This window comes from Crassostrea angulata, chromosome 8 (assembly GCF_025612915.1).
Source record: "Crassostrea angulata isolate pt1a10 chromosome 8, ASM2561291v2, whole genome shotgun sequence".
NCBI lineage: Eukaryota > Metazoa > Mollusca > Bivalvia > Ostreida > Ostreidae > Magallana > Magallana angulata.
In genome coordinates, this window is record NC_069118.1 from 18,841,344 (window position 1) to 18,864,874 (window position 23,531).

The 23,531-nt window shown below is 31.6% G+C and overlaps 2 protein-coding genes across 4 annotated transcripts; one reads left to right on the top strand and one right to left on the bottom strand.

The window, feature by feature from the left end:
• Positions 1 to 548: 548 nt before the first annotated feature.
• On the bottom strand, positions 549 to 14,345 carry LOC128159354 (leucine-rich repeat-containing protein 74A-like). Of its 3 annotated transcripts, XM_052822413.1 has the most exons (18): positions 14,229 to 14,345; positions 12,710 to 13,187; positions 12,409 to 12,582; positions 11,672 to 11,728; positions 10,700 to 10,762; positions 10,470 to 10,579; positions 9,897 to 10,004; positions 9,552 to 9,645; positions 8,706 to 8,836; positions 8,257 to 8,343; positions 7,850 to 7,965; positions 7,563 to 7,641; positions 6,376 to 6,465; positions 4,946 to 4,954; positions 3,134 to 3,238; positions 2,165 to 2,323; positions 1,882 to 1,943; positions 549 to 1,579 (listed from the first exon to the last, which is right to left on the bottom strand). In XM_052822413.1, exons 2-18 carry the CDS (start codon positions 13,152 to 13,154, stop codon positions 1,450 to 1,452), a joined length of 2,019 nt encoding a protein of 672 aa, XP_052678373.1. In that variant the 5' UTR covers positions 13,155 to 13,187; positions 14,229 to 14,345; the 3' UTR covers positions 549 to 1,449. The 3 variants fall into 3 exon arrangements, with proteins under 3 accessions (XP_052678373.1, XP_052678376.1, XP_052678374.1); XM_052822416.1 differs by lacking the exon at positions 11,672 to 11,728; XM_052822414.1 differs by lacking the exon at positions 4,946 to 4,954.
• LOC128159355 (adiponectin receptor protein-like) lies at positions 14,333 to 23,030 on the top strand. The gene is made up of 7 exons (XM_052822417.1): positions 14,333 to 14,467; positions 18,273 to 18,552; positions 19,247 to 19,550; positions 19,831 to 20,011; positions 20,578 to 20,765; positions 20,988 to 21,181; positions 21,459 to 23,030. Exons 2-7 carry the CDS (start codon positions 18,343 to 18,345, stop codon positions 21,588 to 21,590), a joined length of 1,209 nt encoding a protein of 402 aa, XP_052678377.1. The 5' UTR covers positions 14,333 to 14,467; positions 18,273 to 18,342; the 3' UTR covers positions 21,591 to 23,030.
• The last annotated feature ends 501 nt before the right edge of the window (positions 23,031 to 23,531 follow it).

The following is a 23,531-nucleotide window of genomic DNA, read 5'->3' on the forward strand; positions in this document are numbered from 1 at the left end:
TTTCTCTGACCTACAATTGTTTTACATTGGAATGCATAGTTTTAATAAACAAAATGGAGAACGGAAATGTTGAGGACCATGTTAATACCCAATGTTCCACCTGATACTTACCTCATCTACGTCTGACATTTGTGTCTCCTAGCCTTTATACTGTGGAATCATTAATTTTCGTGGGGGCCAATTTTCGTGGATTGCTGAAATTTTATAGGTTCGTGGGGACGTAATTTCGTGTATTTTCTTATACCTACAAAACGAAATATGACTTTATAACCCTAATATATTATTCGTGGAGGATGTGAATTCGTGGATGAGAGGTACCCACGAAATCCACGAAAATTGAGCCACCACGAAATCTAATGATTCCACAGTATCCGTCCGACATATAAAGGTTTCAAGACAATCAACTATCCATTTACAGAAAGAGTAATTCTTTTAAATCCCAACATTTCGTTATCAAAAGAAAAATGTTTTACAAAGTGCCCAATAATTAATTGGACACTTAGTAAAACCATAATGAAAAGCTTTCAAAGCAGAACAACAACTTCGAATCGTTTTTCGATATTTTTGTTTAATTCAATCATGACAGTAATTATTCTTTTTTTTTTTACAAATAGATTCAAATACATGACCATTGAGCATGTGCACAATACTTAACAATTTGAATTTGCAATTAAGATTCTATTATGTTCATTAGTATGAACAATGACTACCATATTTTCCTTCAGTTCATTAACCATCAGTAGTGCTTGGGGAATCATGCAACATAAAAAAAATTTAATCAACATTGGTCTTAAAAAGCTTGCAATGTAATCACTATGTTTCACACTGCTTTTATTCTTTTAACACCACACCATTTACATCATCGCTTATGTTTGTGTGTGTGGTAAATGAACTTTTTGCTAAAGTTTAAAACATTAAATAACTGATACTGATAGAGATAATATCTGGCAAGAAAACTGTGACTACACATGATCATGAGCTAGTGGAAGACGTGAACAGATATTAAACTATAATAAATAAAATAAAGAACAGCTTCAAGTAAAATAAATGCAAGGAGTCAATCAAATTACATGTAAATGCAAATTCATTAGAATACATGAGGTAGATGAAATGCATGATAGATGAATTAGACTTTTAATTATAAGATTAGATCAGTCTTTTAATAAATGCACATACGTGAAGGAAATTCAAGTTCCCCTTAATTGTTACACTTCTTATAACTATTAACAGATAAATAATTCAAACCATCTTAAAGATTTTGTTAATGAAATAGTGTTTAGTCGCCCAAATCAAGTATTATAGCAAAAATTTATTCTTGCTATCAATACATTTTAAATTGATTTAGATTACAACCATCACATATACATGTATATTCTTAACGTCATATAGCTATTGAAGATAAGTTAATACTGAAGTCTTTCCTCTTCTGTCATTTCCAAAGACTTAAAGTTATATAACAGTGAGCTGTCTCCTCTTCATATTGTTGAACAGCGTGTCTTGATCTACTTCAGCAATCTTGTAGGCATTAGAAGTCTTCCTTTTATTGTATTCAGTCAAGACTTGTCCGGTCAGTATGTCTCTGTTTAAGAATAAAAAAAATCAAGGTACTAAAATCACTGATAGTAATAAAAATGCAAAACGTAATAAATATAAATACATTATATTTCCAGTTTACAAATTTTTCTAAACCAATAATAAGAGACAGGAAAATTAAATGTTTAAGAGAGAAATTTTGTATTTAGGAGTTGCTATCCCCTACATAGAACAATGCTCCCGAATTTGTTGGCTTGATGAGTTTTAAATATCTGCAGATGGTTATTTCTGAAAAGATATTTAACTTGTTGATAAATGATAAATTTTACACTGAATATCCCGACTTACTCCCATTTTATTGAGCCTGAATGTGTGACGTCAATTTCCTCCACCAATGTATCAATCTGTCTCTGCAAAGTTGTTGATATTGTGTTAATACACATTTTTTACAAACATAGTATTACATTTCTTTGAAACGATGGTAAACTATTCTTAAATATACATTAAACATACTTCGAAGCAAAATTTTGTTTGTTGGTGGGCTTATATGTAACAGTTGTTAAAAAATTAATTCGAATCTACAGGAATGTTCATGATAAAAAAAAATAGTCTTATCCAAACATAATCTCACATTAGTAAGCCTCAAGCCGGCCTCTTTGAAGGCCAGTTTGACCTCCTCGTGCTGTAGGCTGCCGCTGTGGTCTTTGTCCTGTTGTCTCAAGGCTCCCTCCAGGTCAATCTTGTGTTCCTTCAGGAACTTGGACAGTACCTTCAGTACGCTAGTCTGGGGCTGAGGTATTAAAAAATCATAAAATGATTTATTAGATTTTTTCTTATAATTTGAATAAAGAAGATGATTCTTTTCATATATTAAAGAAAGATTTACACAAAAGTGTTGATTTTTTTAACTTTCACTAAAATACTGGTAACATTTATTTTTATACATTTCAAAATTAAAAGAAGGAAAAAAAAATATACATCAAAACCATTTTTTACAACAAAACCGTTGGATTTAATTATACTTTTCAAAATCAAAAGGAGGACAAAATATCTTTTATAGAAAAACAACAATTGTTTTATTCTTCCTTCTAAAATTGATTGGAAGAGGAAACATATATAAATAACAATCGACAAAAACGACTGCATACATAAAGTAAAGATCTTTACGTCTTCTTTGTTTTAAATTGTATAGGAAATATCATTGCTGAGGAGATTTACATAAGGAATAAGGAATCATTCTTCGAGTATTATGAGGTGATAATTTTGGTCGGGGCGTGATCAAATCCAATAAAGCCCGAAGGGCTTTATGATAGATTTGATCACGCCCCGACCGAAATTATCACCTCATAATATTCAAAGAATGATTCCTTATTACTTATATTTATATAATTTTAAGCCATCGTACGATTAAATATTTAAATATCAATTAGCAAACCCCGCTGGCGCCTCAATTTTGCGTCATTTGTATTATGGGTTTTATAGTACAAAATCGATACGTAGTGTTATCACAGGCAAAGTGTCTAAGTGACACTTGAAAATGTAAATATATGTACTTAAAAGCGACACTTGGAGGGTCATATACGCATGTATTAAAGCTCACCGTGTATCTTTGAACTCCACCTAGGCCTCCGTGCAGAATGGTGATGTCTTTTTCACTCTCCATTTGTTGTATCCGTTTGTAATTGCTTATGTTGATATTCATTTCCTGCATAAAAAATGAACTTTAATTTAAAAAATATATATTATGTTCAGTTGTTAGACACTTATCAAACAATGGTTTAGATAAACTTGAGTTTGTATGCTTGTAATTAAATATATATTATGTTCAGTTGTTAGACACTTATCAGACAATGGTTTAGATAAACTTGAGTTTGTATGCTTGGAATTAAAATTTATACTTTGAAATATTTATCAATAATTATTAATAATTCAATTGTAAATCTCGTCTTTAAATCACAAACGTATTAGAGACAACACTTGAATTTGAGGTAATTGGGTGGGTATCTCTATTTTCATCTAATGGTATTTTTCTATCATCTACAAACACTTAATTTCTGTCATGCTTTTTTATTCTATTGCTATTTACATTTAGCATTATTTCATTTTATGAAGATTTTAACTGAAAAAATATATCAAGTAATTGCACCAAAACTTATCAAATCATTGATTTTGAAACCAAACTTTCAACCAACACAAAACGCAAAATAGTGAACTCAAAACATTAGATCATACGTGACATTTACATCCAGCAAAAATAACTATCTTGCAACGACATATGCAACAAAGAAACACATTTCTGCTTAATGTAGAATAAAGATTATAAAAGTAGGATGTTTATACATTGAATACGATTCTAATCTTGCCAGTCTTTTTTACCTAGCAATACCGGTATACAACTCTAAAATATTTAATGGTAAGTTTAATTAATATTCTATCCATACTGTTTCAAACAAATTAGTAGAAGACGCATGTGTTAATGTTCCTATGGTAACCTGACGTTATGTGCATACTCGAACAATATATCAATACACCTTTGGTGACAGGCAAAAACCACTGCATGTAACCCGTCCAGTGTTTCACCATTTCTATCTAAAAATGGATCCAGCTCAAAATGGAGAAGGGGCTAAGTTTACTACTCTACAGTAAAGAAAAGACCGTTTTCTAGGCCAACAAGACCCTGAATTTTATAAAAGGGATTTTGATTTGTAATGAAAAAAAGAGTTTCGCTCATCTGCTTCATGATCTAACCCTACAAGTAAGACGTTAATTGTCTATGGATTCACAATTATCTACAACAAACCTTAGAAAGTAGACATATCTGCTTATTATATGATTAAACATTGCATGTTCTGTAATAAAGAATAGTACAAAAAATATCAAAAGAAGTCTGGATATTGGAAGAAGGATAGTACAGCATGCAAATATATACGTGTACATCTAGATCCTATATAATTAGGGGTCTTAACACATGCAAAACAATCTAATGGTATGAGGCTGGAATTCAAAACAATTATTCACAAATATTTCATAAATTTAACATGCTTTTATTAAACTATAACTTGGTTTTCCTGGTACTTGTGATTTTATTTATTAACAATTTGTGGTCGAACAAATTGCAAATATAATTCAAATTTGGTTTAAAACTTCTTTTATTTTGTTTATATGTTCAAAACATACTTAACAACATTTAAAACTTTATCAAATTGCTTTTTGTGATAAAGATCGTTATTTATAATAAAGGCATTTTACGTATTTATCAAATTAAGTGAGAGAGAAAAATCACCTAAGGAGGACTTCGTCTTACTAGAAATCAAATATTTTAAAGCTCGTCATCTCTGTTTATGTAATAATCATACTAATAAAATGAGTAGGATCCATTTTGTTGTTCTCATTCCTTCATACATTTACTTACCCCACAGTTCTGAAATTATCAATGAACACTTGAGCATTCTGTATATCTTTAAGTAACAACATTACAACCAGTAAAAACGTATCATGTAAAAACAATAACCTTGGCTGTCTCTCATTGATTGATGGCGTTCGTTTTCATGCTAAACTGTTTTTTTTTCAAAATCCATGCCTTTATCATCAATACCATTATAAAATGTCTTTAAAAAACATATACTGCAGTTTCGTCATTATATGTTGAGTATATATATACTAATTTTTGTGAAATTAGTCCTTTGCCGGATCCAAAAAATCAAATGGACGACGAAGAAAGAGATACGTTATCAATTTTAATAAGTAAAGCCGTTAAGTACGAATTTATGTGTCCTTAAAGTTTTATAAAATCCACAAACAAAGACGAAACCACAGTATGTGTATATTTGTACATTAAAAGATAAAATCCGTTTGTTTGTTTTGTATGTTTTTAAATATAACTTGATGTTGATATTGTTTTAATTACAAATTTATTCATCGATTTTTAGAGCAAAGCATCTGCGCATTAAGATTGAAAGAAAATAAGTGCCAAATAAGAAATTAACAGTTATCATTATTGTGTGTATTGATATGTTAGATCCGAGAGCATATAATGGTCTATGTAACACTGAATTAAATAAATTTAACCTCAAACTGACAGTACTTGGGAATTTTCTTTATCTTTGAATAATGCCTTTAAATGAATATATATCTTTTTATAAATAAAAACCTTTAAATATTTTATATGTAGGTATAATGACCACTAACTCCAAGCGTTCGTATGACTTTACAGTCATGATTAATTTCTGTTAAAAAAATTTCTACAAAATGCATTTATGATTCAAAATAAGACAATCACTTTAAAGTTTGTGTCTTTTAATATGAAGTGGATGACTTTGATATAGTTGTAAAAGCAAATCTGCTTTGGTGCAAGTTACAACAGACATGCATCGTGTTACAATACCTTACTTTGAATTTTTGAAACATACAGGTGCTTGTGTCTAGTGTCAGCATGAAATCTACATCACACAAAAGTCAACATGTGTCAAATAAGAATTTTAAGTGAATTGATATTTAAAGCAGTCAAAAATTTACACTTCAAAAATAAAGTAATGTATATGATGATATAAATAAGGCGAGTAATATTAACAGGAACTTTATTAGTTGTAAAATGTGACTTAAATTGATAGAGTAGATCAATGTGACAAGACCTTTTTAGATTCAATGCACATTATTATAATATTTAAAGAAATACATGTATATGCAAAACAGGAGTATTTATTTTAGTTATGAAAAGAGGTATAATTGGATTAACCAAATTTTTTAAAGAGAGGGTGTGGTTTTGGGCGATGAATAACAAGGGAAATATGCATAACATGCATATAATTAATATTTTATTTAATAAAATATTTGAATAAATACCTGCAGTGACACGTATGTAAGGGTTTGATTTTGATTGACAGCTTTTAGAATGGTTTCTATTCCTTCATCTGTCAAAGCATTCAAATTCATCTGAAAAAAAAAATAATTATAAAGGATTTGGATGACGTACCTATACAAGTTGTACTAATATGTGCTTTAAATCCTTAGTTTTTCTGAAACATTGTTATTGACTTATATGTGTATCGATACTATTTTCTTTTTTATTTATTTTTCTTTTTCGAATTGGTTTCTTTTGTACAGAAACGTTTAATCATATGTCTGTGGCACGCCAAATCCACGAAAATGAGCTAAACATAGTTTCACAGTTGATAAATTAAATGTAGTCTTAGGTTCATCAATTTTAAATTACAGTTTGCAAACCATAAACTATGATAACGATTTAATGAACATAGATTTATATATGCGAACTATAATTTACGTTTGTTAACTATATTTAAGATTTGTAAACAAATACATATTAGATTTTTCACTGTAGTTTAGAAATCACGAAATATCTATCGTGAAATATTTATAAGATAAACTATTTTTTGCAATTGCAAATACTATAATAGTGGTTATATAAGCATGGATTTTTTTTACACTAGTTACTAAAATCAATTCAAAAATCCGCGTATTCAATACACAAGCATATGATTCGACTATAGAAAACGCTTGCTTAACCACCAGCGTAAATAATCACTTTTACGTAATTTACACTTCTGAGACAAAGATTATCGCGTTAAGTTAACAATGGTTTACAGATGTCAACATCTTCGCTACCCAAGGGCTTTCAGTCCACTCCCAAGGGTTTATGGGGGAGCGGAGTGGACTAGGGGCTAGCGAAGATGATATGTCAAATAAAAAGTAAGGTCTTTAACTATGGTTTTCGGTTTGTAAACTATAATTTACGAAAAGTAAACTATAGTTTACAGCCAATAAGCCTAAATTATCAACTGTGGGACTATCTTTAGCTCATTTATGTGAAATTGGGATGCCGTTCATGCCCTTTGTCACAGTAATTAGTATATTACAGAGACATACAGATTTGAGTGAAAGATTGTTCGGAGACCTTATCAATCTAACGAATTCACCCCCAGAACAGCCTTAATAAAAGCCTTCTCCGATCTATTTTATTTTTCCGACACAATGACAACTTTTGAGTGCTCTCATACAGGTTGAATACTCACCAGTAATGTTTCTAAACCAAAGTTTTTGCTGAGACCTAAGGATAACTCTTTTGCGCAGTTCTTGTTTATGCGGTTATTGCTGTGAAAATAGAGAAAAAAATATTTTCTATGTTTTTATCACGAGTTACAAGTGATAAGTGATAAGCTCTATAAAAAATTCCGCAAAAAAGGATTGTGTGCAAAAGTATGATAATCACTCAAAATAAATTTAAATTTATTATCATTAAATCATATTATGTAAATTATTATATGAGTGAAATATCGCCGAAACTAAAGCATTTAACAACCTGATGTCAAGGACCCTAAGCTTAGAGTTGACACGCAGTCCTAGCTGTAAACCTCGACATCCGGGCATTCCAAACCCGTTCCAAGAAACATCCAACACTTCTAGCACCTGGTTGGTCTGAAATATCGACACAAATTGATATCAAAATTTGATGTTTTACATAAAAAGATAAAGAAGGAACCAAGTTTCTATCTTAAAGGTCCTCAGTATTTGTCTTATAGATAACATTCAATGCAACGATGCCGTAAGTAGAGTCTTTATTAATTAATAAAACCTTTAATTAAACAACCACTGTATACATTCAGAAATAAATCTTGCACCATGGTCTTCCAAAGGTCAGGGTTTGCAATGGTTAACTTATTACAAAAAGGACTTATAATACTACTAATAGATAACCAAACTACTCACAGATAAAGCTTTGCCAATGGCCTCAGCTCCTTTGTTGCGTAATGAGTTCCAGCTGAGATCGAGATCAGTTATACTTTCATTACCAACCTACATTAATACAAAATCAAGGCCTTATTTAACACAGGCTTTTACACACGCTCAATTATCGACGACATAAAGAATCGGTATTCTCTGCTTCTTGACTAAGAGAAAAATTCTTTCTTTTCGGTCATATTCAGTTTTTTGCATTTCGCTCCGATCCTTTTTTTTTTTTATTTTGAGCATGATTTATTTAACTTTCGTAAGAAATTATAAATGTGGTACATCGGCATTTGTCATTATGAATCATTCTCTGATATAATTTCGTTTTAATAAATACTAATTTTTTTTTTATTTTTCTACAAAAATTCTCACAAACGCTTGCAGCAAAAATTATAATGATACTGTTTTGTTGATGAACAACAACACACCAAAGCAGCAGCTATGTACGTCCCACCGGCCTCCCCAAACTCGTTGTTACTGAGGTCCAGTGACGTCAGAGAGCTGTTGTTTTTTAAGGCCTCCATGAAATACTGGGCGTCTCTATCACAGAGTTGGTTGCCTTGTAAACAGAGACAAATCAAGGGTCTGAAATGCTGGCCTGAGCATTATATTTGTAAACATGAATTCAGTGTCTTTCTCTATATTGGTTTTTGTAGTTGTAGTTTCTTATAATGCAAAACGTTTTTATAGCATTGATTGGGTGCAACCAGGTCCTAATGTTACAGATCGTAATCAATCTTAATGTAAAGTATGGGGTTACACCGTGTAGAGGTAAGAATCATGCATATAATGTTGACCAAGAAGGGTATAGTTATTATATTTACACGTTAATGTAAAAATAAGGTTTGGATTCGTTGTTAAGCTTCAAATGCGCCTCGCATAAGTGGAAGATGCAAGATGGGACGTAATATAACTAGTATACAGACATCATACGACAGAATAATTTCCAGTTGGCACAATCGATGACTGCTAACATACTAGTATATTGTAAAGTTTTGTCTTAAAATAACTGAGAAACATGTATGGAATTTACTTGAATACTACCGAATCATATGCTTTTTGACTAAGTATTTTCATAAAGTACACTTTGTCCATACAGAATTACAATTTACATATACATGTATCTAAAGTACCGTTTATTGAAACAAAGAATACTGTGCATCATACTGTTTTTGCGTATTTGTACAATGTGTTTTCTTTTTGGGGAGGATACTAGAAATAGCAAGAATAATTTACAGTAGGGAATATTTTTATTGGAAAACGGCGACGTTTACCTGACAGTGAGAGAGTTTTAAGGGTTGTGTTGACTTCCAGCATGCTGGCTACTGCCCTAGCCCCACGTGACTGGATAAAGTTGTTGGATATATCCTTAGAACAAAAAAAAAACCAAATGCACTACACTGAGTATTATAGGTATAGTTTGTCAAAAATATACCAGTAGTGAATAGGAATATTGTTTATCATCGGTCATATGCATTTTATAAGTTTATAGTCTCATACATGAAATTATTATACATAATTATGCAGATCTGGTTGTAAAGAGCAAATCTCAATTGATTCTGACTTAAAATTTTGATTTAAATGCCTTGTGAATGTGAGAAAAAAGAGTAAGTACACACCAAAGTCACAATGAACATATTATCTTTAAGCATACGACATAGATAGACCGCTCCGTCTCCCTCTAAGTAATTGTCCCCTAGGTCAAGATTCTCTGTCACTGTGTTGAACTACAAATGAAGAAAACATCACTGAATTATACTACAAATAAAGAGAAGGATCATTGTATTTAACTTCAGATAAAGAAATTATTCAATCAATTAAACAACGCTCTAAGCAAATAAGTTTGGATAATACTTTACATTTAATTTGCGGTTGAATTTGCATTGAAATACGGAACCATCTATTGTAGGCAATTTAAATTTGATAAAGATGTCATGCAAAAGTGGTTTGATTTTATTGATCAGGCATAATGTTTGTTTGATTTGGATATTAAATCAAAAACTTATTTCAAAAAGAAAAGCGTGCATTCTAATTTTGCAATGAAAAAACATTTAAACGAATCACACATTCATTGAATGCAAACATCTACAGATTTCACTTTGAAAAAAAAAAACATTATGCTGACAATCAATATATAATAAATACCGGTAATTGCAGGCCGAGGAAACGTTTCAAACTTAATTCACAATTACCTCTAAAGCTCTAGCTACGGGTTTCGTAGCAAGACCGCCAAGATAATGATGACGCATGCGTAAATTTCTATCGCCAAGGTGACGAGAGAGATATGAAACTGGAATCAAACCTTAATCAAAATAGAAGTAGAATCATATAAAGCTAACGTACACAAAAAGGTCAGGATTTCAGACATTTAGAAATGTGGAAAATAATTTGAACACAAATCAAATTTCATTTGAGAACATACCGTCTCGTTTACACTGGTCGAGGTACGTTGTTTTCCCCGTTGGGTCTATAGGCTTATCGGCTTCTATAATTTTAAATTACAACTATAAACAATGAGCACAAATATATATTTTATTTTACTTTATTGTTATCAAATCGTTCTACATGTACGCGAATTATTGTTATTGTGGTCTGAAAAAAATATTGCTGGTTTTTGTTTTATAAATTAGATCATCTCAACAGTGTTAAAACGTTGAATTCTTTTAACCCGTTAGATTTTAAGAACGTGAATAGAAATACTGGTTTATTTTTAGACTATATTGATCAATCGAACACGGATTGACATTAAATGATAGATTTCAATTTGATGATGAATGTCAGTTAGTCAAAGTACAATTCAGATGTTTTAATCAACCCAAATAAAAGAGGTTAATATATCTTTCTAAACATCCATAGATATTTCATATAATCTGTATGACTGTATGTATATTATGAATATGAATCATGATTCTATATACTGTCTTTTATCCTGATATGCATTTCAAAACCACCTGGTCGTAAATTCATTATTGTGCATACGTACATACATGTACTGACAATTTGGTTGAATTTCTGTCATTCACAAAGTTTATATATGCAGAAAGAGTAAATATTTATAGTTTGAAGAAATAAATGTCTAACAATTGGTTCGTGAGTCGTATCGCAATAACAAGAAAATATAGACAGAAAATATTTTTTTGTACTTCAAGCATATACATATATTAAATTCATTAGAGTAAATAAAATAACTTGTAACATATCGTTATAATGAAGTTATTCAATTATTTGGTGTATTATCATGAAGTAAAAAAGAGATGAACGTTTTTAATAGCATGCGTTTGATTACATGGCATGAATTGTCATTGACAGGCAGTTTATGCACAGTTTAGTTGCACGGCATGGTAAGGTTAATCGTGTAACACACGGTGTGTTAGACAAGGTGAGCGCAACTTTCCTTTCTTCGTCTTCTTTTTCTGCTTTTTCAGAAGCTTTTGTTTAACTTCTTCCATATCTGCACAGGTACATATGTTTAACATAATGATAAAGTTATAGAGGAGTTTTTATCGTTGGTTTAATACCAATTTTTAACTTAATTATTATAACATCATCATGTTGATTTATTTAGTAACTGAATCCAACACGGAACGAAATACCAATTTTTAAAAAAACACACTGATGTTTTCTGTTTCATTTCAACGGAAGTTAAAAAACCAAATGCAATGAAGTTTAATGGTCTATCAATATAAAACATCAATATAATAATAAATCAATTATTTTATGTAAATAATAAATCATTATTAAAAAAGCATTACCTGAACATATTATATTTTCTACAATACGATTTTTATATTAAGCATATTATAATAACCTTTTAAAAGCTGTTTAGTATTTCTATTCTAAAGTTTCACTTTTACTGGTTGCGATGCTATCGTAGATCTTCTCTGAACTAATCAAAATATACAACGTATTTTTTGCGGTGTGTTAAAACTTTCCTTTTCTAATATAATTTTTTCCTCTTTTACTTTCTTTCTAAACTTTCGTTAAACTTAATTTTAAAAACCAAAGACCAAATAAAAAAAGAGTGACAAATCTAAACCAGTACTGAAAAAACGACGCAATAAAATTTCAAGTGGCTATACCTTCATAGGAATTGTAACTGACAATGCTGTACTACTCCGAAATAAGACTCACTTTTGAGCATATCTGTCTCCAGGTCTGTGTCGTAATCTTCAGAGTCGTGAGGTGACGGCATGATCCACGTCTCAAATGACGGGTGTTGTTTTTTGGTCTCTGACCTTGCGTCTTTCTCCTTGACCTGGGTCATTGCCCAGCTGTGCTCCGGAGACCCCGGAAATCTAGATGACTCTTTGTAAAGAATATTTTAAATAATAGCTTCATTTTTTTTTCATTTCATTTGATGATATTTACAAGACTGAAGAGTTTCGGATTTGAAAAAAAGCAAGCTAAATGAAAAGGAGTCGAATTATATTACCCGAGACCAATGTGTTCACTCCATGGTCCAAAGTGTCCTCGCCGTGCGCTTCGTAGTCTGCAGATTCATCTCTGACCTTGTATCTCTGGGGCTTGTAATCCAGCCCGGCACATTCCAAGCCAATCACCTGCGTGTCGTCTTCGTTTCTTTCCGCTGGGGTTTCCTCGTCTTTGGGTTTCTGTCGTCTGTTTGGTGGCCTCATGTGAGATCTTTTTAAGTTGTCGCGAACTAGTTTCTTTTTGGAGACGTCCGCCCTGGTTTTCGGGTGAGCTGACCATGGTCGGCGGAGGCCCCCGACAGTTGGCTCAGGCGTGCTGGAAGCGCTGGAACGGCTGGAGGGCTTTTTGCCTTTAGCAGAATGTGGGCGGATCAGGCTTATGTGCTTGGATGAATGGCCTTCTTCTGCAGAGGGGGATTCCCCTCTTGGCTCTTCAGGGTCTTCCATTTATAATTTTTTTTCTTTAATATTTTGTAAGTTCTGAGAAAAAAATGTGAAAAACATTTCTTTTGTTGAAAATCAGACGTATACATACATGTACATTTATAGTTACATGATCTAAACTAGTTCTAAAATATATAATTATATAAGTACATATAAATGTATGTGATTCATTGACCAATTGGAAAATAAACCTTCGTTCAAAGATTTACATGAATGATGAATTAATCAGAATTATAGATATAGTGTAGGAGTTCTAATTTGGATGCTTTACTTCACATAATGTATTTATTGCATTACTCTCGCTTGTTTTACTCGATCATTTGTGAAGAACAAACCGTTTAAACTATATAGTGATCAATATAAAGTTCTGAGAATTTGAAAAATCTAGCTCTGATATTTATCTTTTTAAAGTGATACATGTAACATGCATATAGTCATATGTCTATGCTTTACGATTATTCACATGTATGAAATACATTTAACTTGCTAGACTACAGTATATCTACAACAATGTATACTCAATAGAATAATCATAGTCATGTACGGTCTTATTTAAAAAATAGATATAATATATAATTATATTAATATTAATTATATATAATGTCTTCAGTTTGATTTTATTTATTCCAGTATTTATTTTAAAATGAACTTAGGCTCAAGTTTCTCATAAAATCTTAATACAAATCTAGTAGAGACAGAAACTTCAACTTAATACTGTACGTGGCTAATGGGATATACCAGAGACATAAATAACTATTTTAATTAGACTATTATGTCTCTGGATATACACCCCCCCCTCCCCCGAACCACTTTGGAATCAAGCAAATTCAGGCAAACGTTGGTTCAGTATGCTAACATGTCGTGTCATTCCATTCGTTGTCACTTGTTATCATGAAAAATGCTATAGATTAAGTCGTTCAATCATCTGTACGTAATATACGATACAAACTGTCTTCATTGAGAATCGGGATTTTGGCATCCTCATGCTGACTACTGCCAAATTGCAGCATGCTATGGTTAGTATAAACATTATACATCATTGTTTTATTGTAAGAATACTGAAATATTACGTATTACCTAAATAGATTTGTTCAAATAATTCCAAATAAAATATTTCTTCGTTTATCGCTACATTGCAGGTTATCACCAATGTAAACTGTCCTACTTATTTCACTTCCGGTGTAAACGTCACGACTTTCTGTGTTCCTACCGAAACGTCATTCACACTTCCTTCACTGGCCATTTTCTGATCATACGAGGTGGTAGTGAACAATAAACGCACTGACTAACTAAAAACTGAATAGGAAGGATGACAGGTTAGTCTTTGAATGTGACATTTACCAGCAAGTAAAAAAAGATTGGTTTAGTCAAAATTGTTTGTAAGTTATGAAACAGTTCAGAAACAATGGGTATCAATTTTCAACAGGCAAGTAAACAACTGCACAAGGTTGTATTGCAACATATTAGATATATCGATATGATTAGGCCATTGCGCTCATGAAAGCTTTAGAATGAAATGTAAAACTTTAAGCCATATTTTGAATATGAAATGCTTGCTAAATGCATTGAATCATAATTTTTTCCCCCAGATTTATCAATTTAGTCTGCATACAATTACTGAATCAGTGTTTACAAGTTATAATTACACTACCAAAACTATGATTTATGTCTCTGATAACTTAATAACATACTAAAAAAAGTTTTAAGGATGATAGAATAGGAAATATTTTGCACAATTTGATATGTTCATCAAATTATAATTTCTAATTCCTTTAAATCATGGTGTAACGTGTTGACTCCATATTATTAAACACAGTTGTAAAAGAAAATCACCCAATTAAAATAAATGTATGTTATTAAGTGGAGGGGGGCTGGCACTGGGTCTGGCCACGATTATTCCTCATCAAAAGTTTTGGCCCTAATTTGAGAACAAATTCTGAGAAAGTAGAGGTATAAACATACTAGCCAATCCATCTCTGATAGCAGGTATGCTCTAATTATTATGCAATCAAAAGGATTAAAGGTGGACTGACAAAATAGAGAATCACTGAAATAAGCTTGCTTTCAAATGAGTTTGTTTAAAAATGTTTACCAGGGTTGTCTCTAAGACCTGGGAGGCGGGGAATTCCCCCGCCTAAAGTGACGTAATTTCCCGGCTATTATTGCATTTCAAACACAATCTAGCTATAAGCTAGACCCCCAGAACCCCTTCTACTTTTTTATTTCTCCCTTCTACTTCAATTTTTAGAGACAACCCAGGTGTGTTTACCCATCAGCAGTCACATTCGAGTGTTAAACTTATTTGCGTCGAGTTTGAAAATATAAGGAATGAATTGAAAACAATTTCACTGTGCCAAACTAATGTATACCTACAAAATACATGTTCAGGGTTTTTTTGGTTTTTTTTAAACAAACTCATTTGAAAGCAAGCTTATTTCAGTGATTCTCTTTATTGTCAGTCCACCTTTAATCCTTTTGATTGCATAACAGAGCATACCTGCTATCAGAGATGGATTGGCTAGTATGTTTATACCTCTACTTTCTCAGAATTTGTTCTCAAATTAGGGCCAAAACTTTTGATGAGGAATAATCGCGTGGCCAGACCCAGTGCCAGCCCCCCTCCACTTTATGACATACTAAAAAAGTTTTAAGGATGATAGAATAGCAAATATTTTGCACAATTTGATATGTTCATCAAATTATAATTTCTAATTCCTTTAAATCATGGTGTAACGTGTTGACTCCATATTATTAAACACAGTTGTAAAAGAAAATCACCCAATTAAAATAAATGTATGAAGATTCAATTTGTATTTAAGGAATGAATTCAATATGTATTTGTTTTATACGATATAAAATGGTTTGGGGCAGTTTACGCTTTATAAACCACGAAGTGGTTTATAAAAAAGCGTAAACTGGTTCAAACCATTTTATATCGTATAAAACTAATAAATATTGAATTCATTGCTTATAATTTAATTTTTTTACTCTCCGTTGTAGATAAAAACAGTCTTTTGACCTTTAAAATGACGTAAAATTGTACAAAATTCAAACGTAACGTCAGGCATATTGATACGTTTTTGACGTTAGTCTTACTATGACGTAGGCAACATTCTTTATACGATATAAAATAATTTTTTAGCCAATCAGAAAGTGTGTTACAACCAGAATTAAATTATTTATTAATTAAATAAAAAATATTTAAAAAAAAAAAAAAAAAGTAAATACATGTAAATAAAATGCTGACACATAAAGGATATATTATTTGGACTGGCAGTTCTTTTGTTCGATTGGTTTAAAAATATTTTCTTCTATAATTTAATAACTTGACATTATTTCGCTTATAAAAGAGGGAACAGAGGATAAGGATAAAGTAGATTAAAATGAGTAGGCATTTGATTTCGATATAAATTGAATTATTGTGCATTCTGCACTACAGTGCTTTTTATCAACTATCACAATTAATGCTGATGTGCCATTTGCAGTATACTGTTCCCGGGAAAACAAGAAAATAGTACTTTTGATTGGTTAGTTGGGATGTATTTTGATTTATCTGTCCTTTGTTTAATGGCTTGGTCATTGTTCTTACACTTATAAATACCAAGCATGCAGATTCAGGTGTTGTGATCTTTGTTATCAAATACATGTAGCAGTCTTACATGACTAAATCTTATGTAAAACCCAACTTTGAAATAATGCATTAAAAACTGAGTTTAAATCATCTGTATAAAATAACTTTTACAAGACTGATGAGGTCTCATTTCATTGTGTTAATGGTTTTATTAGAAGATTTTTTTTTCTTTAAAATTCAAGGTAATGTTTTCAGCCTGTCACAGACACGTGTATGTTTTATAGATCAGATTTGTTGACTGCCAGTTGTCACACTGACCTATTTCTATCAAGAATGAGTGTATCTGTACGCAGGTATCAAAACATGTACGTCTTATGAAATTAATGTCGAATATTGTTTACGTTAGTATATAAATTATGGTTATGAAATACGGAGTCCAAAGTCCTCATCAAAATACAGATACTTGTAACAAGTGACCACAAATCTATTTATAGTTTAAAATGAGATGATATAAGTATCAACACATGCCTCTGTATATTTTTAGAGTTTATAAGCATGATTATGATGGACATTAAGATAAAATATTTTAACATTGCATAAATTAACACAGCTGAATTTGCATGTCAAGGATTGTTTTGATAGTGTTAGAGATATGAACATGGGATTTCAAACTGAGATTGGTTGAGTATATAAATGTACCGTCTGTTTAATATTAATTTATAATGAATTGTTGAAATATCAAAAAATGTTATAGGTAGAGAAATGTGATACATGTATTGAAAAATATAATGCAAGAAATTCACCATTAAGAAGATAAGTTATGGTATATTTTATTTAGGTCCTTATATTTTATGCTAAATACATGTACATTAATATTTAAGTAAATAGAATAACAATAGGATAGGATTAGTTTCATGTTCATGCCTTTAAAGATAAAAGATCAGGGGTGTAGTTTTTTGTTCCTGTATCTGTCCTTTTTTTGTCTATATGTCTGCCAACATCTTATTGTTTGGCTATTGTAGACATTGTAGATACATTTTGCGAGTTTAGAATGCATGTTTAACTGCTAATACCCTTTAAAACTTTACTTACCTTAAATCTTGAAAGGTGTAGGAGTGCATTTTGTAGATTGATATGTATGTTAGATAAATATTAATGATATAATATCAAAATTACCTGAATTAAAAGTGAATTTACCTGATCAGGGTGGTACCTTTCTTCAGCAACCAGGATCTTCTTTCCTTTGTTATTTCTAATTGTGAATTTGGTTTAGTGAGTGCTTATTTGAATATTTAAAAGATTTTTCGTTGAAATGTGTGTAAAAACATCTCTCAGTCCACTTAATTCTATGACATTGAATTCAAGGAACTACATATACTTGTTAATAATTTTAAGCCATTTTATGTTTTAAAAAATTATCTGCTGAAAATTCAGAACATGTATTTACTATGCTTATTATGCTTCTGTTTGTTCAAAATATATGCTTTCATTAAGAATAATGCTGTGAAATTTATGTAACATGTCTAATGTGTTGTTGTTGCTTATTTCAGGCTAAAGGAGTAGCAACAAACCCAAGTAACTTCATTTGACAATAACAAGAAACTAACTGATAAAGAAAGAATGGCCAGTACCAGTCATTCGGACAGTGCTGACATGTGCTCAGTGACTGAGAGCCCGATCATTATACAGCCCAAATCTATAGACAATTCCGACATCAACCAGATTTCCATTGACAGTGATTTCTCTGAAGGAGAAGAAGATTTAACACTATCTCGTAAAGACGCTTCACAAAAATCAGAGTCAGGAAAACTCTTGTTTACCAGGAGATTCGTAAGTATGATTACATGTGTTTTGATTATACCGGTATATGCATATTATGATTTTATTCATCCAAGGCCAGTCTTGCATATACTACATTATACATGTAACTGACCATAAACACCTCATTGAAATTTAATTTTTTAAGTTTCCTAAGTATCAGTAAATAGATTATTTTTAATCCACTAATGAGGAAGCAAATCTCTTTAAATGATAGAGGTATAAAGAAATTCAAATGGTTGTATTGCAATATTTGTCTGTGATTGGAGGGGTTTCCCAGATGAAAATGCAAAGGAACCAATCAAAGTAGGGCCTGAATAATTCAAGTCTTTCAAAAGTGACAATAAGTGATGAAGTATTCTGATGGTTGTTTTTTTTAAACACCATAACAATGTACACTGTAACATATGATATTGATTTTAAAGATTTTGTCATCATGTTGCAACAATCAACCCTGATTATTAAGATTTTTCAGGAGCTTTTCTCGCCAGCAAATGTCTAGTATTTCATACCAAATAACACCTACTCAGATGAATCTGTCAGATATTTTTTAAATGATTTTGTGTCAGTCTTCAAAAACTCTTGATTTATTTCTGCAGAGAAAAACCAGGGACAACAACTTTTAAGAAGAGCCTTATTAGTCCCATTAGGAGAGTTCTAGCTAATAAATGATTTTTGGTGTCTTCATAAATGCCGATTTTTACAGAGACGATTCAGAAGCCACAATGACGAGGACGAAGATGACGAAGATCTGAAGGTGACTCATCACTCCAGGATGGAGGACTTTTTGTCGGGGACCTGTAAGGCAGCGGAGCAGGCGGAGGAGTTTGTGAAGAAGGTGTGGGCGGCTGGATGGAGGGTGGTGCACCACCACTCCCTCCCCGACTGGTTGCAGGACAACGACTTCCTTCACACCGGGCACCGCCCACCAACCAACTCTTTCCTCGTCTGTTTCAAATCTATATTCAGAATACACACAGAAACTGGAAACATATGGTCACATTTACTAGGTATGGCTCTGTTACCGTATACTTATATATATATATAATTGATTTAAAAGTAAGAGAAAATGATATAAATTTTCTGATGATATCGAGCAACAAAAGTGTGTTGAATACAAAGCTTCAATATACCGGTAGATCATTGTATATAACACATGATGTATTAAAGAAAAAGTTTGCTGAATACTTTTTTGTTCAGAATCTATATAGAGGCATCGTTGTTTACATTTGATACAAGTCTGTCAATATCAAAATGTTCAGATAATTAAAACTGATATTTTTTCCTTAGGAATGATAGCTTTCATTGGAATAGCCAGCTACTTCCTGACCCGCCCCTCTGTGGAGGTCCAGTGGCAGGAGAAGGCGGTGTTCTCGGCTTTCTTTGCCGGCGCCATTCTGTGTCTGGGATTCTCCTGGATATTCCACACAGTATTTTGTCACAGTGAAAGAATTGGGAAACTCTTCAACAAGTAGGTGTTTCTTGAATGAATCTACCCATGTATGTAATTACTCACTCACTTATGTTTATACTGGAATAATTTATTATCTTTTGTAAGACCAACAATTAAGGAATCTCATTATTTCTTGTACATGAGATAGAATTTTAGGGTTGTTTCATGTACATGTACTAGAATTTTAGGGTTATTTCATGTACATGTACTAGAATTTTAGGGTTATTTCATGTACATGAGATAGAATTTTAGGGTTATTTCATGAAAATTTACTAGAATTTTAGGGGGTGAGGTATCAAATCTTTAAACAATCCACTTGAAAGTTTACATGAAGGTCTTCCAATGGAGCCAAAAGAAACTTAATCTACTACTTATAATTTACCTGCATGCCTTTCCATTGTTTTTGTAATATGTACTTGTACATATTCTAAAATAAAATAAATTTACTGCAAATTTTTTTGGAAGTTTGTATTTAAATAATTGCTTTTTGTTTCCGAAGTTCAATTTTATTTTCATTTGATTGAACATCTAATTCATCCATTGAGTGGTTATTCAGTAAACAAATTCTGAATTTGTGTTTTCAGGCTGGACTACTGTGGCATAGCTTTACTGACGATGGGATCCTTCGTTCCTTGGCTTTACTATAGTTTCTACTGTCGTCTCGGTCCAAAGATCGCCTATCTCGTCCTTATATTCATCCTTGGTACTTGTTGCATCGTCGTTTCCTTGTGGGATAAATTTGCAGAGCCAGAATTTAGAGGAATTCGTGCAGGTAGGAAACATGGTTTTTTTTCCATTTCATATATGTTTGAAATGAAAATATAAGTATTTACATCATAATATAAATAAACGATTTAAAAAAAAGAACCCTAAACAATGTATGATTTTAAAGCAGTTATGATTAATGTTAATTCATATACATGAAACATTCTTTTTTCTGTAAATACATTTGATTTTTCATTGCATTTGAATGGTATATACTGTACTGTTGTAGGCGTGTTTATTGCCCTTGGTCTGAGTGGAGTTGTGCCGGCTATGCACTACGTGATCATTGAGGGGTTCTACAATGCCGTTAATTTCGCGGCCTTGGGATGGCTTTGTCTAATGGCACTCCTATACATTGTTGGAGCACTGATTTACGCATTCAGAATTCCAGAGCGAATATTCCCAGGGAAATTTGATATTTGGGTAAGACTTTTGATGGTTTGTCATGGGAAATGTAGTATTGTAAATCTACCATGCTGTTATTATAATGAAAAAGAACACTTCAACAGATTTTAATGTTTTATACTTTTATTTTTCAAAAAAAGCTAGTGTTTTGTAATCAGCTTATCCATCTTGCCAAATTGGTTGCATAATAAAAAAATCTTGATAAAAGAGATCACTAATAAATATATATCAGCAATACTTGAACATGAAGTTCAATGGTCATGCAAATTTAACACTTTCTTTTCTTGCCTTTTAGTTCCAGAGTCATCAGATCTTCCACATGTTTGTCCTGGCTGCAGCGTTGGTCCACTTTCATGGAATTTCAAAGATCGCGAATTATAGACTATCCCTAGGAGAGTGCTTAGATAGCGAGTTAGTGGAATACTAATCGACCAATAGAAACATCCCAAATTGTTACGTAGTGGACTCTGTGATGACTTAAAGAAAACACCCTGGATGGTGATGTAGTGGACTCTTAAGTGACCGACAGAAACACACACAATCCCACCCTGTTTCTGTGATTGTCTCCATCTTGGATTTGTTGTTTGTAATCGTGTGATACATGTATTTATATCCATTTATATCACATTAATATAATATGCATCATGGTTATATCATCTTATCATACAATAGATCAATTTCACATGTGTGAAATTGGAGAGAAAAAATCCTGTTGAATATTATATTGATTATTGATTAAGAGCAAATGCAATTTAAAGAGAAATGTTTACTTAGCAGATAAAAAAAAATAATTTTTGTTTCTAAATAACCAAGTCTTTCATTACGATTGAAGTACTGGTATTGCAATTATAATGCAATACTTTGATATCAGGGAATGAAATATTCTCAGTTTGTAGATTAATTATTGTCAAGATTTCCCTTTTTCCGTAATCAGCTGTTTGATATCTGTACATATTGTTATTCTAATACTTACATGTGAAATTATTTTAGTCAGATTATTTTTGTTAACATCATTTACAAAAGACTTGAAGTTTTTTTCAATTTGTATAATTTTTTCACTTGTGCTTCAAAAACTGTGACCATATCATTATTTTGTTTTTCACGATACTTAAAACCTGGGTGGGTGTTCTTTTGCTGTTAAGTTGAATTTATTATAATTATATTGTTTTTTTATCTTGAATTTTATGTTAATAGAGAGTTGAAATCTCTTCAATGCAATTGCATTGTTTAAATCAAATCAGGAGTAGGCTATGGAAATTTGGTCTTGCATACAAAAATCAACTCCAACAAAACCTGCTGAGAAATAAACATGCGAAGTACAGTCATAAATTGTGTAGCAAGGAAGTTCAGCTTTAATTTATCATGATAAAGCACATGCATTGGGGTTTTTTTTTCTTTGAAAAGACTGTCATCATTTTTTTGTGACAATGTTGAAATGGAAAACAATATTTTAAATGTATGAAAATTTTATTAGAGGTACAATAAGTCATATGACTTTAGTTATATTTGTTGTAAACCTAACATATCTGTTAGCAGGATTTCTCAGATTATTTTTTTTTTGGTCGCTGGTTTAATTATTTTGGACGCTTTTCTACAAATACCTGTGGGTTATTATTTTGTTCAAATGATCATGATATGTTTTCTGCTACTGTGCATCACTCGAACTTGACTTTTATTGTTTTCATCTGATTGGTTCACTTCTCTTTAAATGACCAATATCTTCTTTATCAAACAAATCCCTTTATTTGAAGTTTTGGAATGTTTGTGCGTGGTGAAAAAGTCGGAAGTGATACCAGTAATTTGTCATATTGTTTTATTTTATTAGTATCCGATGTTAAACTTGTTGAATAAATTTTACTTCACACTATTTTTCATTCTTTATACTTTCATATGCAAGTAACAACTAGTAACTAAAGGGAAAATATTTGTGCTATTTAGATAGATGACAATTACGTGTACCTACAGCACTGTTCGATGTAAATATTTAGACTATAATTGTGGCAGCCACAAGTATTTTGGACAACTTCCTCTTAATTAAAGTGCAACGCCTTCATCATGCGCAAACCACTTCTCTTTCTATGGTTAACATCTTCATAAAGTATTTTCTAATGGGTAAACCACAGTTTGGTGCAAAATTTGGTGTCACTTTGACTAAGGTACTGTGGGTTTATCAGTATTTGTTGGAGGACACCATTTTTCTGTAGTGAAAAAAAAAATGTTTATCAAAGTATGATACTAGTCAATTGAAAAAGTCACCAAGGAATCCCTGTATCTTCAAAACGTTGAATTTTACTAAATCTACGAAAACTAATGCTTATGAAATGTTAATAAAGCAGAACTTGATGTTAAGATTTATTTTCATATGTTG